Genomic DNA, 15,374 nt, shown 5'->3' on the forward strand with positions numbered 1-15,374 from the left:
AAGTGACCATTGGAGCATAGTGGAAGAAGAAAATGGGAAGTGAAGTGAAGATTTTTGAATTGTGCAAGTGAAGGAAGAAAGTTTTGAGTTACTCCAAAAGGAAGCAACAAGTTGTGGAGCAGGTGGAAATATTTGAAATTAAAAGATCTGCTCTGAGTTTGTTCAATTATTAAAAAGAAAACAATGTTTCTCTAGTAGCTTATTTGGCCAAGTTTTCATAATGTGCTTATTTTGGAAAACTTTATTATGAGGACTAATAAATTTGAAACTGCCATTTGCACTTTTGACCTTATTTTGTGCTAGTCTTTAACTTTTGGCCCTCATAACAAATAATTTTTTGCGGACATATATTTATATTTTTTGTATCATAATATTTCACAAATTATGCTCCACGTGACTTCAGTTTCTGAAAGAACTAATGTATCACTAGGCATAAGTTCTGTTGAATGGGACAAAAATTAAGGACCATCCCATTTGAAGGACAAACAGTGCAATTGAGCTCTTTTGTGACTGGAGCAGAAAAATATGTTTAGCCACGAAACTTTCAAAAAGCAATTATTGGAAGATGCTAAAGTTTTTCATCATTTGAAAATAAGTTTCTGCCTAATCAAAAGCATTTTTTCTCTCTAAATGCTTGGTCAAACACTCCAATTTTTTAAAATAAACACTTTGGCAAGTAAAAATGCTAATCTTCAGAGATATTTGATAGCAGCTTTGTTAACTTCTGCAAATATTTATTATTTCCAATTAAGATCATTTCTCTTCTATTCAAATTAGGTGAACAAAAGATACATCACAATATGCACATAATGAAAGATAGGCTGAACACATCGATAGTTCGTCAAATTTGCTTGTAAATTTCATTTTGACGCTCGAACTACGACATGTTTCATTTGAGCACCTAAACAAATATAAAGTGTTTCTGTTAGACACTATCGACTCAAATTTTTGAAAACCTTTTGCACATTTTTTCAAGAGCCTATTACGTAGATAACATAAGTAGATAACCAGTTAAAATATCTTAGTTTTTTTAATTATGCGCATTAGCCTCAATAAGTAGTAAACCCTCCAGCATGGTCTAAATGAGGTTTGAAGTGTATAATTAAAGAATATGACATATTTTACGTGGTTAATCTAAGTAGGTTTTGATATGCAAAAAGTTATTCTAATATTTAAGACAAAGTTATCTAATATGAACAATTTATCACGTGTTCACGTGCTTAATTAAAATAAATATTCGGCGAGTAGAAAGATTGGGTCCAAACTCCAAAGAAGTAGACCATCATATTTCCAAGCCAAAACCACCTCGATGCCAATTTTGAAAGTTCCAATTTGCCAATTGAAGAATACAAAAAAGATTAAAAAGAAGTCACAAGAACTAGTAGTAAAATGAATAAAATAAGCAACCAAAAAAAAAAAAAAAAAAAAAAAAGATCAAAGGGTAGCTTAACCTGTTAACCTGTCCGATGTGATATGTCTCCTCTGAAATCTTCTTTTGTTGACCATTTAGATACTTCCTCCGTTTGAAGTTTAAAAAATAAATAAAAAAATTAAAATGTGTGATTCAAACAAAATTTAGAAATTTGATTCATCTCAATAAAGAAATGTGGGACTAAAGTACATTGTTCAAATGTGATGTACATGGGCCCCAGCAGAACATAGAGATTGATGCGTCATCTAGCACAAGATACCTTGAAACTGACACAAAAACTGAAAATTTGAGTCAATTGAGTTCCCGTGAAGAAAGACTTTAAATTATTTTCCTGCTTTTGCTGATGGTATGTTCGGTCTTGTATTTTTCTCCTTTCATCTTTTACTCTCTATTCTTGCGGGGTTTCTATTTCTCATATTACTTTCAAGAGCTCCATTTGCAGCTTCTTCTGGTAAATTTTGACTCATAATCTTTATTTATGAACTTTGTTTATCACTAATCTTTGTCATAGTAGCTTGTTGGGGTCACTCAGTTTAGATCTGTCTATTCATTTTACTTTATAAAGTTTCAGTTTATCTATATTTTATCCAATTCTTGGTTCCTCTTATAATCTTGAATACTACTTGATATAAGGTAAGGCTGTGTTGTCTGGCCCTTCCCCGGATCCCGCGCATAGCGGAAGCTTAGTGTGCCGGGCTGCCCTTTATATGGGTGTTACATTGCTCTTATGTTATCTATAGTTTTTTTCTTTCTTCACTTGGTATCCGATACACGTATTAGGCCCAACTAAATTCGGATTCGTGTCGGAAAGTCGCATGTCGGGAGTAAAAAGCTTCCTAATAAAAACAACTCCATAACTAAGGCTCGAACCCGAGACCTCTATTCTTGTGGGGATTGTTTGACGAATCTTTCTTTGTGACCGATTTCTCATAATACTTTTAAGAGCTCCATTTGCTACTTATCCTGGTAAATTTCGAATCCTAAACTTATTAGTATTATCACTAATCTTTTTCATAGTTTCTTCTTGGGGTTCTCGAGTTATTCACGGAGATTTACATTTAGTGCATTGTGGTCATTCAGTTTAGATCTGTCTGTTCATTTGACTTTATAAAGTTTCATTATTCTTGTGTTTTTTCCAATATTTTGTTCCTCTAATAATTTTGAATACGATTTGGAATATGTGTCTTTGCGTTATCTTTAGTTGATAACCCACATCCAAATATTGTGGTAGAGTTGTAAGTATTCCTCCATCCTTAACCAAATGTCTCAGGTTCGAGTCTGGGTATCGAGTCACATTTGGTAGGGACCGCTTTACTCCCAAAGTGAGACTTTTCGGTGCAAATCCAAAATAGTCAGGCCCCAAAACGAGTACAGGACGAAAATCTTCAGTTTATATCTGCCCCTTTATCCCCCCAAGTCACATAATTCCACCGTTTTTAAGCCTCTTATTGTATGTCCAACTATTAGCGAAACTGAGATGGTCAACTCTTCTTTCCGTTTTTTCTCTTCCCTGTTCAAGAATTCATTGCCTGGGGGGTTGACAGGTGGATCAGGCCACCACCCCAATGAGGCAGCTTTGAGAGTTAGATTTCAATGTAGTTCTAAACTTTGGCTGCAGTTAGATTTCAATTTAGCTCTATGCTTTTCTCTATATGATGATGAGTTAATTGGCTACTCGTGTTGGATCTTTTTCCTTTGGTCAGCATATCATATATCTGAGCTGTAAATATAAGTAAAGTTAACAGTTTACTTATATGTAGAGCTGGATGAAATAATAGTTTCTCCCAGCTGTACTTGCCTAGTAAAGAATCCATTTTGTCTCCCTTTGTGTTCATTTTCCAACATTGTAATTAACTTGCCTAACATTTTAGTAGAACTTGTAGGATAGTGAAAGTTATGCACCGGTCTATGCTTTCCAGATCAGTATTACGTCGAAGTTGTATTTTGTATCTGCCCTCCAATGACTACCTGTTACTGTGACATTTTTTTATATTTAGTAACAATGTAACTTTAAACTTCCATTTACCCTTAATGACATAATTTATAGCCACACAAATATCTACAACTTATTTTAGACCACATATTTCAAAAGTCCCCTTTCATTCTTAAAGTCCGTGCCCGGTCAAACATCTTCACATTAATTGGGACAGAGGGAGTATTAGTTATTATCTATGTTGCTCTATTTCTTCAAAAATATCGCGAGGTGCATGTTGGATTCTCCAAAACTAGTGCAACTTTGGAGGATCCAACATGGGTGTTGCAACATTCTTGTTGAGAGTCCAAGCAACATAGGTTATTACTGCTTGCCTTTTCATTGCGGATATTACAGCTCTCTGAGGGTGTGTTTGATGATAACATTAAGATATTTGCATTTTTCTAGAGGAGCTGTTTTCGTAATCTCCGCTTAGCTCTTTTGAGGTGCTATCATAATAGTGTCTAGATGGAATATCATAAATTCGAAGAAGGAACTAAATTTATGCAAACCCTGGTTTCATGTCAATCTTGATCCTGTATCTCCTTCCATTTCCATCATACAAACTTTTGATATCTGATTGCTACTTCCTCGCAGGCTCTACCTAAATATCTGCTATAGATCAATCCGAGAAAACTCGAAAAGCATGGCTCAAACATTAGAAGCCATCAAGGTCGGTGGAGGTTCGATTAAAGTGGGAACTACCGGTAAAGTCAGTGCCTTGATGTCAAAAGAATTAGTAGATTCCAAGAAACCGGCTACCCAAAAGAATAAATCTCCTACTGTTTGTGGTTTCATTGCTGGTAGCGCGACAAGTCCAAAGAGAATGAAGCCGAGAACATCAAGTGACGAAGCAAGCAGCAGCGGAACAACATCTAAGCATAACAATAAAAGCCCTGAATCGTTCAGGAAGACGAAGCACAACAATAGAAAAACACATCAAATTCCAATACTAGAATCAGAAAACATTTCAGTAGATGGAACTCCGGTTAGCCTGAAACCTGACAGGAAGGGACCCTACAAGGTGGAAATCGTGGACGTAAAATGCAGGAGTATGGACAGAACTTGGGCGAACCCGATAAAAAATAGCCTAAAGAAGCTCGGTTTCTCAAAGCTATCTGAGAGCTCGGTCTAAGTACAGTCAAACCTCTCTATAACAAAGTTGTTTGTTCCGGTGGTTTTTGGCTACTATAGCGAAATGTTGTTATAGAGAACAATAATATAACATAACATGAAAGATCGGCTCCAAAAAAGCATGGTTGTTATAGCGAAATATTGTTATAAAGGGTGACTGTTATAGAGAGTTTTGACTGTATACGCAAACTTCAAACATCAGCCTTTAGATTCCTGTAAGTGAATCTTGAAATAGCAGTTGGTAGATTACATTCTGCAACTTCTACTATAGAACACATGCTAGGCACCATCAGCTTACTGCTCCTCCCTTTATTTTTGGGATTTGTGACCAAAGACCCGAGCTTCGGTCTAGAGTAACTGCTAGTAGAAGCCACATCCGAAACTTGATGTGGCTTGTGAGCTATGTTACTCAAACTCTTCAAAAATGTCGATGGCTGCGTATCAGATATGTGTGGCAACATTTTTGGAGAGTTCGAGCAACCTACCTTGCGAGTGCGGTTGTGATGGTTTAGTTGTAGCTTATTGAAGTACTCGATTTCTCGTAACACGAGGGATCCAACGGTTCCTCTGCTGCCTATCTGAACAAGAGGATTATGTGCAGCAATCTTCTCAGCAACTGTCAAGCCTAAGCCATTAGCTTTATATTCAGATCTTTGCATGATAGGTTGAAAAGAAGTGTTTGTTTTGGTATGAGAATTGGTCATTTTGGTTAGGCCTAATTCATAGTGCAATTTCACATGATTTCTTTACCTTATGTCTTATCTAATAATGTGAGAACTATAGGCTTGAATGAAGATAGGAGGCCCTCTGATCACCTTATTCATGTGCTTGCAGTTAAAAAACTTCAAATTTGTTCAACTTCTAACTACTTGTGCATTCATTATATTTTATTTCAACATAGAAGAGGATGATGATAAATTTGTCCTTTTGACCTTTTATTAGAAAGTTATTATTTTTGGTGTTGAAGCTAACATCCTATTGCCAACTTTCACTAAAATTGAGTCAAAATATAAAGAAGAAAACACACAAAAACAGCGGCAAAGCTACAATCTTGAGTTTATGGGAAAAGGTAGCTTACTAAGTGTTGGATAAATTATTTATACATATTAAGTAGATTTTGACGCAGTTACAAGGTTTGGGCTAAAGTTACCGAGTTCTCCGAATTGGTAAATTGCATTATGCCTTTGCCGCTACATGAAGAAGTCAAGGAAATTAACATATATAACATGTTTGGTCAAGCTTCTAAAATCAGCTTATTTTGAAAAATACGTCATTTAAAAGTATTTTTGGCGAAAAACAGTTTGTGTTTTGGCCAATTAATTGAAAAAACACTTTTGAGCAACAATTAGTGTTTGACCAAACTTTTAAAAAGTATATCTAAGTGTATTTTTCTCAAAGTGTTTTTTTAAAAATGTTTTCAAAAGCAAACGCTATTTTTTTTTTTTTCTTCTAAAAATCGTTTTTTCGTTTTCTGTAAAGACTTATTTTCTCCCAAAAGCTTGGTAAATACCTCACTTTTTTAAAAATAAGCACTTTTGAGAAAAAATAAGCTTGGCCAAACAGGCTAATAGTATATACAGTCAAATCTCTCTATAATTGCCATTCGTTATAACAGCATTTCACTGTAACGGCCTGATTTTCTCCGGAACTGATTTTTCATGTTATATTTTACTTCTCTATTCTACCTATAATAGCAGTGACATTCATTATTGCGGTATACTCTTTGTAAAACCTCTTTATAACAACATACTCAAATATTGTGTAACAATATTTTGTAAAAATATATTATGTATAAAAATAAAAAGCTTTTGTTTAGAGTCAATTGTTACTTGGAGTAAGATAGAAGAGTCAATTGTTAAGCTCTTAGACAACATTTAAGAGAAAACTATTAAATTCCCTTTTGACAAAATTCTTCGTAATTCAAGTGTTATAGTAACACTGAGAAACTGGAATTTACGAAACAACCTACAATTGTAGAATTCTTACATCAACATGAAATATTTAATTCTTTATCGGTATGATGCAGCTAGTTATGGATTTATTAGTTTTTTCAATTTTTAATTAATGAGATATGAAAATCAATTGAGATTTTAAAATTAACAAGTATATTGTTTTCGTTTATATGTAACATAAAAGCACATAAAAATAATTGTTTACGTACTTTTGTTTATAACAGCTAAATGAAATCTAAATATGAAATGTCCGTATGCATATATAGTAGCACCTCACTATAGCAGCCATAAAATTTTCGGACAAACGCTGCCATCATAGAGAGGTTTGACTGTACACATAAAACTTTTTTACCTCAATTAATACAACTTGCCGTAGGCATTTAGCTGCCTATGGCCTTAGCCCTTTAGTAGTACTCAATACTGAGAAATGAGCTGTTTTCTCTGGGCCATAGGCATATTGCATATCGAGAACAAATTCTATGAGATTATAGTTAATCTCATTATTAGCGGGTTGAATTATATTACATTATAATAAGATTATATTCATTCTAAATCGATTAACGATAGCTTGGAGGACTTTTATTTGTTAACTTCTCTCGAGTGACTAGGGAGATGAAAAGTATATATGTTCTATAATTTTTTTTATCAGGAGATTTAATCTTGAAATTAATACTTGTAGTTTCTTGTTTTTTAATTTTTTTTTATTGCGGTGGTCATGTGAAATATGAAAGAGTTCTTTAGCGGGGTCACGAGTAATTCAGAACTGCACAGCTCCAATCCTTAATTGAGGGGAAAATAAAAAATTAAAAAAAAACGTGACTTTTTTTTTTTTTTTTTTTAATAATAGAACATAAAGGAGGAGGAGGAGTACATTATTTTCTACAATTTGGTAGGATTAGATCCAAAAGATCGAGTCCTTTATCTACATTGATAGATTTTTACATGTTAAAAAGGGTGTTTGGCTAAGCTAATAAACTGGTCAAACTAATTTATTTTTAGCTTATTTACACATTTGATAGTACGAACAATATTTATAAATTAAGTGCGTATAAGTCAAAATCAGCCAAAAGCCATATGTTGGTCACCTCTAGCTTATGATTTTACCGCTTATGAGCACCTTTAGTTTGATCAAATCTTTTATTATTTTACCTCTAAAATCTTTTGTAATCTTGGAAATACTCTTCTTAGAACATAAATTTTAATTATCACTTTTCTACTTTCATCATTCGTCCATTTTATATAGAAGAACTTTTAAATTTATATGTTTTGTCAATAGTTTTAACAGAAAAAGTGCTTCTCATGACCTTTCTACCAAACTTACTAACCACTTATTATCAACTTTAACATTTCTATCCAAACAAAGCAACCATTTATTTATGAAATTAGTTCTATCACCTGAAAATACTTTTCAAAATTGGATGGTTAGATCCCCCAGTGGATAGAGCCGAATCTAAGTGTTTACTAGGTAAGTATCCTGTAGTAGCTAAAGTAGTTATGAATCATGGTCCCTGTAGACCATCTCCACTTGGGTGGTGAAGGGAGAGCTTCAATTGGTAGAGGAAAACCTACAAGCCCTTGGGATTATCCTGCACTTGGAGAAGAAGTACCAACCTATCACTATTATCCACTTCAAGAAGAAAAAGAAATATAGTGATAATTCGATTCTTTGTGCCATAGTAAATAGGAGAGAAAATCAAATTTAATGTTGAGATGGATGTGTGGACATACTAGGAGAGATAGGAGTAGGAACGAAGATATTCGGGATGAGGTGGGAGTGGCTCCCGTGGTGGACAAGATGAGAAATCGAGACTAAGATAGTTCTGGCATGTGAAGAGGAGATGCAGAGATGCTCAGTGAGGAGGTGCGAAAGGTTGGCTATGGCGGGTATGATGAGAGGTAGAAGTAGGCCGAAGAAGTATTGAGGAGAGGTGATTAGACAAGACATAACACACTTGCAGCTTACCGAGGATATGGCCCTACATAGGAAGATATGAAAGTCGAGGATTAGGGGAGAAAGTTAGAAGCTAGGTAATCGAGCATTGTCTAGTCTCCCTTATCAGTATTGTTATCATTCCGCACATAATATCTTGTTCTTCGATTTTATTATTACTTGTTTTTTTCTTTGTTTTGGTTATCGTATTATGTGTTGCTACTATGCTCTTCTCCATTATGTTTAGTCTGGCTGCTTCACTATTAGATTTTTTCTTCATAATTGAATTTATTATATACTGAATCATGTAAATGTGGTGGTCCTTTGGTTCTGAGTTCTGACTATTACACTTAATGGAGTTATTAAATTGTCATGAATACATTTTAAATTATGCTCCCCACCATCCTGGCTGATAAATGCTACACAACATCATCCACCAATAGCTTGTGCAAGTATAGTCTATCTTTAATCCATCTTCATTTACATGTACTAGCAAAAGAAGCAGTAAGAGAGGTGGCAGCTCCATGTCTATAAAGATTCATTCTGACAAATAAATATAGTAACAATTGCGTGTCACTCCTACACAAATTATGCTACAATGACCATTTTTTAAAAAATAAATTCATGCCTAGGTGAGCACCAATTGTTAGTTTTACGTTAATTGTCAGCATATCACATATTTCTTTTTTTGAACTTATAACCCGCAAAAATGTAGGGGAAAAAGGAAAGAACCAAAAAGTCTTCATGGGTTTGATTAAGGTGGATTGAAGACCAAGCCAATCTCGATTTTTTTAGAAAAAAGAAAAAGAAAACTCATTGTAACTACGAACGTGAACAGACATTTTCTTGTTAGACTATTTTAATCGTAATAGTGTTTATGTCGATCCTACACTAAAAAAATTCTTCTCTTATAAAATTTCTAGTTATATTTTATTATCAATTCTGTGTCAAACTCTTGTTTGGTTATATATTGAAGTAATTTTTTTTGTTAGTTTTTGAAAATGAGTTTTTTAAGTGAAAAGCTTTAATCACTCACAATATTTCAAATAAAATGCATGTTCAAATTGTAGAGGTGGCAATTTCAACCCATATTTAGAAAATTAGCCATTTCATCTATATTTTATGAATGTGTTATGAATATGTTTGTCGAAAAAATCATATTTAAGGTGGATCACAATTTTCTATTTCACATATTTTATTTTACTTTTGTAAAACTTTATAAAAATGAACAAAAAAATTCTTACCTCCCACCCCGACCCTTACCCTATCTGGTACGACCCCGCATGCCCCCCAAACACACATTTTATTTTGCTTTTATAAAAAAAAATATAAAAAGCGAGGAATTTTTTCTTACTCCCCACCCCCACCGCATTTTATATTTGACATATTTTATTTTACTTTTATAAGAAATGGGAAAATTTGTCTTACCCCTTGCATCCCTCCTCCCACTCCGATCCAACCCTACCACATTTTCTATTTCATATATTTTATCTTTTATAAAAAGTGAGAAATTTTTTCTTACACCCCGCGCCACGCCCCTCCACAACCCCTCCCTCCCCTACCCCCCCCCCCCCCCCCCCCCCCCAAAATTTATTTCATATATTTTACTTTTATATATTTTTTTAATAAAAAATTGAAAAAAATTCCTCCCCCCCCCCCCCCCCCCCCCCCCCCAAACGCACTCCAAAATTTATTTCATAATATTTAATTATAAATATATAAAAATTAATTTAATTTGACAAAAGAAAAAATTATAAACATTTATACTTGAAATAATATTGCACTTGTATATGTATGTTATGCCATAATTATGATTACCGTCGATTTGTAACCAACCCACTCATTGTTTATCACCCCACCCATATTTTACTCATATGAATTTTTATATGACTTTTATAAGAAATGGAAAAATTTGTCTTTGAACTCAACCCATTTGCAACCAATCCAAATCCAACCAAACTCACCATTTGCCACTCCTAGTTCAAACATAATTTTTAATTTCAAAAACTCTTTTTAGTAGTACTGATTGCCATTCCCAAAAAGCTATTAATTTTTTTTCCTAATTCTTATTCCAGCGAAAAAGGTAAAAGATCTTTTTTTTAAAAAAAAGTGGTTTGGGAAGCTTGCTCTCTTTCACATTTATCAGAGCCAGGTTTCGATCCTGGGACCTGTGGGTTATGGGCCCACCACGCTTCCGCTGCGCCACTCTGATGTTGTTATTACCATCTCTCACTACAATTTAATAAACAAAATATAGATAGTTCTATCCAACAATAACAAACAGTCATAGTGATAAGGTAGTTGATCTTTCAGCTTAACTTTTTTCAGAAAACAACAATGGCCTCAATTCCTTGTACTCTCCACTTAACTTTCTCTTCATCAAGAACCAATCTTTCTTCTTCATATCCAGTAAAGTTGAATTCTTGCTTTGTGGGTGTTTCAAAATTGAAAAATATAGGATGGTGTAGACCAAGTAGATTGGGACCAAGTTGTGGTTCAAGAACCACTTGTTGGTTTAATTTCAGACAAAATGCTGAAACTGCTGGTGTTTATGGTAGTCAATCTCGTGATGATTTTGATAGAGATGATGTTGAGCAGGTGTGTGTTTCTTAATTCTCTCTAAATGCTAAACTTGGCCATTAAAATTTTAGCATTGAAGTTATTGTGGAATTATGGGTTTGGAAGTTATCCCTCCATTCAAAAAGAGTGTCCACTTACCAAATCAAGAATGAATTAATCTTATTAAGTGTTAAGTGACCAAATTCTAATATTTATTAAGTTAGGAGTAATTTTGTCAAATTAACTATTTTTGCATTGGAGTTAGTATTTTCTTAAGGAGTATTTTCTTAAGGGCATGCAAATGGCTAAGTGGACACTCTTTTTGAACCGGAGGGAGGGAGGTTGTTGAAAATTTTAGTAATTTTTGCATAAATGATGTATAGACTCGAGTTCAAGATTTAAGCTTAATGTGTTCGACCATAAAAAAATTGGTCTTTTGGAATTTAGTACATTCCACACAGATAATACTTTTTGCTGCCGTTACTGTTACTTTTCTTCATAATGCTTATTTATAGTATTGTGCCATGACTTCTTTACTTTCGTCAATTCTTATCTGACCTTTTGCCCTACTTTTCTTGAGCCGAGGGTCTTTCGAAAATAGACTCCCTACCTTCCAAGGTAGGGGAAAGGTCTGCGTACACTCTACCCTCCCCAGACCCCACTTGTGGGATTACACTGGGTATGTTGTTGTTGTTGTTGCTGCACATAGATGATATATATATTTGTTGTGAATGCGTAACTTGAAGATTTAAGCTTAATGTGTTCAACCATTAAAATTTTGGATATTGTGATTTTGGTCTTTTGGAATTATGGGTTCTGGAATTTAGTATTTGGTGATATATATGTCTATCACCAAATCTGACTTGTAGCAAACATGCTTGCATCTGACTGTTTATGTAGGTACATAGTCGAATTCAAGATTTAAACCTGAATTGTTCGACTAGTAAATTTTTAGTATTGAACTTATTGCACCTTTTGTCTTTTGGAATTATGCGTTTGGAATTTAAGTAGTTGTTGAAAATTTTAGTATTTTTTACATAGATGATATACATATACTCTGTGTCGAAAATGCCGGGTCAGTTGAACCCGTAACAAACATGCCACAGCTTGACTCTGTATGTTAGATAGTTTGTAATATATAGAGGTCTTAAATTGAACAGACAATCTATTCATTATAGGGCATAACTATTCTAAAAAGTCTCTCTCTCAAATTTTATAAATATATAAGGACACTTTTGAAGCAGCATAAGAAAAATCTGCAGTATACTAGGACTTTGTTGAATCCTGAAAGTAATAGCTTGTAACCCCCTAAAGAATATACGGGCAATATCTCTTTAAGGAGAGTAGTATCACGTCAAAGCCTTTCTTCTTCAATTCCGTATTCCAATTTTTCTAACATTGTATGTAGGTGATTCAAGTACTAGACTATAGTGGTTTATCGTATATGTTTTTTTCTTTTTCTTTTTTGAGCAAAGTCATGAGCTGTATGCATAACAAAGCTACATTAGTTACTGTGAAATATCATTCAACAAACTCTAATTGACAAAACAATTATTTGATAACTTTTTCTTTTTTCAACGATTCAAATACTATATGTATAACATATGTTACTGAATCTGATGAGCTAAATTTAAAGTAAAGTAAAAAAGAAACAACGATCGACATGGTGTAATCTGTCACATGCAGTCTCTTCACTCCCCTCCTGTTGTCCTTCCTTTCTTCCATAATGCAAGGCCTTTAGACTAGCCCTCTTCTGGAAAGAGATTCTATAGCACCGGAGTTGTTCAAAGAGCCCTTCTTTCTATTTTGTGCGTGTCAACTGTTGATTCTATGCCATCAAAGCATTCTGACAGCAAATGCAAGTACATAGAACCTTGCCATCCCCAGCTTTGTCCCCTGCTTAAAGTTCATTGGCATATTCCTTCAAGATCAAGTGCCTGGTATCTTGAGTAGATGAGTACTTGAACCCTTTGATCAGTCTGTATAATTGTCAGTATCTTTGAAGAGTCCGACCAACATAGCTGTTTAGATATGTTGATAATTCTGTCTATCCTTTTATGCTAACTAAACGAAACTGTGGAGATCCATTTCAAGATGATATACACTGTTATACCATAATGTGGCAAGCTGCATTTGTCATGGGCCAAATGCATGGATAGCCCCTCAAACTTGGCACCAGTTTTCAGTTGAACACCTCAACTTTCCCAGTGACCATTTGAACGCCTCCACTTGACAGTGATGTGCCTCGTCAACCCCCATGTATGACATGGCAAAACCGTGTTTTTTACTGAAACTTTGAGCGGGTGTATGACTTTTTGAGCCCATGTATGACATGGCAAACTACTTTGTCATGTGACACTATGAGAAATTTCTTTGGTTGGATATATTTCTCTGGAAGTAATATGCCGGTCTTCTGTAGATGGTGCCAAAGTTTCATAAAGAGAATTTGTTTATCATGGAAACAACTCACTGAATTTCGTGTTACTTCTTGCAGTACTTCAACTACATGGGCATGCTTGCTGTTGAAGGAACATATGACAAGATGGAGGCTCTTTTGAGCCAAAACATACACCCGGTCGATATTTTACTGCTGATGGCTTCCACTGAAGGCGACTTGCCAAAAATCGAAGAGCTACTGAGAGCCGGAGCAGATTACACAGTCAAAGATGCAGACGGACGTACTGCAGTCGACAGGGCTGCTAGCGATGAAATCAAAGACTTTATTGTTAACTTTAAAGCCCAAAAGGCATAAGGGTATCAAGTTTTGTTGTTAGCATTAGTTTTCTTCATCTTCTTACTTCCGCCATAATTTTAGATCAAGGCCCTTTTACAATTCCTTCTTTGCTTTTATAATGTGAGCTCTGTTATTTATCTGTTTTTTTTTGTGAGCGTTGCATGCTTCAAAACTGTACTTAGTGTACCGTTCATTCGAGTACTTATAAAGTTTGCTTTGCTGATGAAGTATTAGTTTTTTGTTTCCTATATTCATTCGTGGAAAAATTAACAAAAATAGTCCCTTATGTTTGGGATAGGTTCACAGTAATCCTTTAAATATATTTCTGATCAGTTTCAGTCCTTTAAGTTTGTCAAAAGTGAGCACTTTTGATCTCCATCAAATATTTAACAGATTTTGTATGTTGGATTTGATGAGAGCAGTGAAAGAAAAAGTTTTTGGGGTGCATCTTCTGTTATTTTGTTCTAATGAAACTTTTTTTTTACTGTGATTTCGCGGATTTGATGAGACTTTCCTGTCGGTTCTCCTCAATTTTTTTTTCCCACAGTTCTCCTCAAATATTGGATCGAAACTCAAAAGTGTTTCACTTTTAACAAACTTAAAGGACTAAAACTGCTCAAGAGTATATTTAACTCGAAACATAAGGGACCATTTTGTCATGTTTATCATTCATGCATTGTTGCTAACAAGATGGTTCAAGTTGAATTGAAGATGCTATAACTCTTTACTTAAGCACACTTCATTTATCCCCATGCATAAACAAAGTTAATGAATGTTAAAAGATTAAGATTATAATCCCGGGATAACTTAGTCCACGTATCAAACGACCCCTCTGATGGGTTATCCAGGACTAAGTTTGGGATAAAATTTATACCTTGTTTGGTTGAAGGTATAAATTTATCCCGAACTTAATCCGTGATATCCCAGCTTATCTAGTGTACCAAACAACCCATGTACTGGAAAATAGAGCATCTCCACCGCTCATTCTTGACATTTTCTTATTTCTTTTTTGGGTTGTTTATTTAAATTTGTACAGGTTAAAGTATGACAAACTCAAACTGGAGCTAATTACTAGGAAAAGATTTAAATGTAAAGTACTTTTACACTACAATTGTAATTTAATCGGTTATAGCATGTTATTCTTTTTCAGATTAAATTAGTGATTGTTACATAGAGTTACGTGTATTTGTTTTCTAATGATGTAATGTATAAATATCTTTTACACTATTAGTAAAACCCCAACAAAAAAGAATCCGGAGTGGGGTGTATGTTGAGTGGAAAAACAAAATATGGTTATGATCCCTGACCATATTATTTTATGCAAAATTTTATACCAACTTTAATAAATCAACCAGAGTACTTCTTAATCCTTATAGGATATGAAAATTAGTTGGATGGTTTATTTTAGGTGATCAATGTGCACCTACATACACCATAACAATAAAAAGAACAAATAAATCCTCCTGTTAAGGGGTCCTATGAAGACTTACAAAATTCATGATAGGTAAATTAATTATTAGGTAATGAATATAAGGGTAGTTCAGTTGTATTCATTCACAATCATATTTTGTGGCATTTTCTTCATGATCACGTCTTCTACCAAAATTCTTTTTCCTAAATAAAAAATCAAAATGATTTATGCATGGGAATATTTTTCTTTG

The 15,374-nt window shown here is 34.2% G+C and overlaps 2 protein-coding genes and 1 non-coding gene across 4 annotated transcripts; 2 read left to right on the plus strand and 1 right to left on the minus strand.

Annotated features, from left to right (window-relative positions):
- Positions 1 to 1,648: 1,648 nt before the first annotated feature.
- On the plus strand, positions 1,649 to 5,406 carry LOC132046620 (uncharacterized). 2 transcript variants are annotated; one of them, XM_059437306.1, is made up of 2 exons: positions 1,649 to 1,778; positions 4,002 to 5,406. In XM_059437306.1, exon 2 carries the CDS (start codon positions 4,051 to 4,053, stop codon positions 4,537 to 4,539), a length of 489 nt encoding a protein of 162 aa, XP_059293289.1. In that variant the 5' UTR covers positions 1,649 to 1,778; positions 4,002 to 4,050; the 3' UTR covers positions 4,540 to 5,406. The 2 variants fall into 2 exon arrangements, with proteins under 2 accessions (XP_059293289.1, XP_059293288.1); XM_059437305.1 differs by having other exon boundaries at positions 1,651 to 1,883.
- A 5,154-nt stretch (positions 5,407 to 10,560) lies between these two features.
- Positions 10,561 to 10,632, minus strand: TRNAM-CAU (transfer RNA methionine (anticodon CAU)). The gene has a single exon. It is a non-coding gene; the product is annotated as a tRNA-Met (tRNA).
- A 63-nt stretch (positions 10,633 to 10,695) lies between these two features.
- On the plus strand, positions 10,696 to 13,940 carry LOC132046621 (protein LHCP TRANSLOCATION DEFECT). The gene is made up of 2 exons (XM_059437307.1): positions 10,696 to 11,018; positions 13,474 to 13,940. The coding sequence occupies exons 1-2, from the start codon at positions 10,758 to 10,760 to the stop codon at positions 13,729 to 13,731; spliced, it is 519 nt and encodes a 172-aa protein (XP_059293290.1). The 5' UTR covers positions 10,696 to 10,757; the 3' UTR covers positions 13,732 to 13,940.
- Positions 13,941 to 15,374: the final 1,434 nt, after the last annotated feature.

This window comes from Lycium ferocissimum, chromosome 2 (assembly GCF_029784015.1).
Source record: "Lycium ferocissimum isolate CSIRO_LF1 chromosome 2, AGI_CSIRO_Lferr_CH_V1, whole genome shotgun sequence".
Lineage (NCBI taxonomy): Eukaryota > Viridiplantae > Streptophyta > Magnoliopsida > Solanales > Solanaceae > Lycium > Lycium ferocissimum.

Excerpts from the sequence above, each read along its gene's own strand:
- LOC132046620 (XM_059437306.1), top strand. The coding sequence starts at position 4,051 with ATGGCTCAAACATTAGAAGCCATCAAGGTCGGTGGAGGTTCGATTAAA.
- LOC132046621 (XM_059437307.1), top strand. The coding sequence starts at position 10,758 with ATGGCCTCAATTCCTTGTACTCTCCACTTAACTTTCTCTTCATCAAGA. Across the intron at positions 11,019-13,473 it reads ATAGAGATGATGTTGAGCAG|TACTTCAACTACATGGGCAT; the intron begins GTGTGTGTTTCT and ends TACTTCTTGCAG.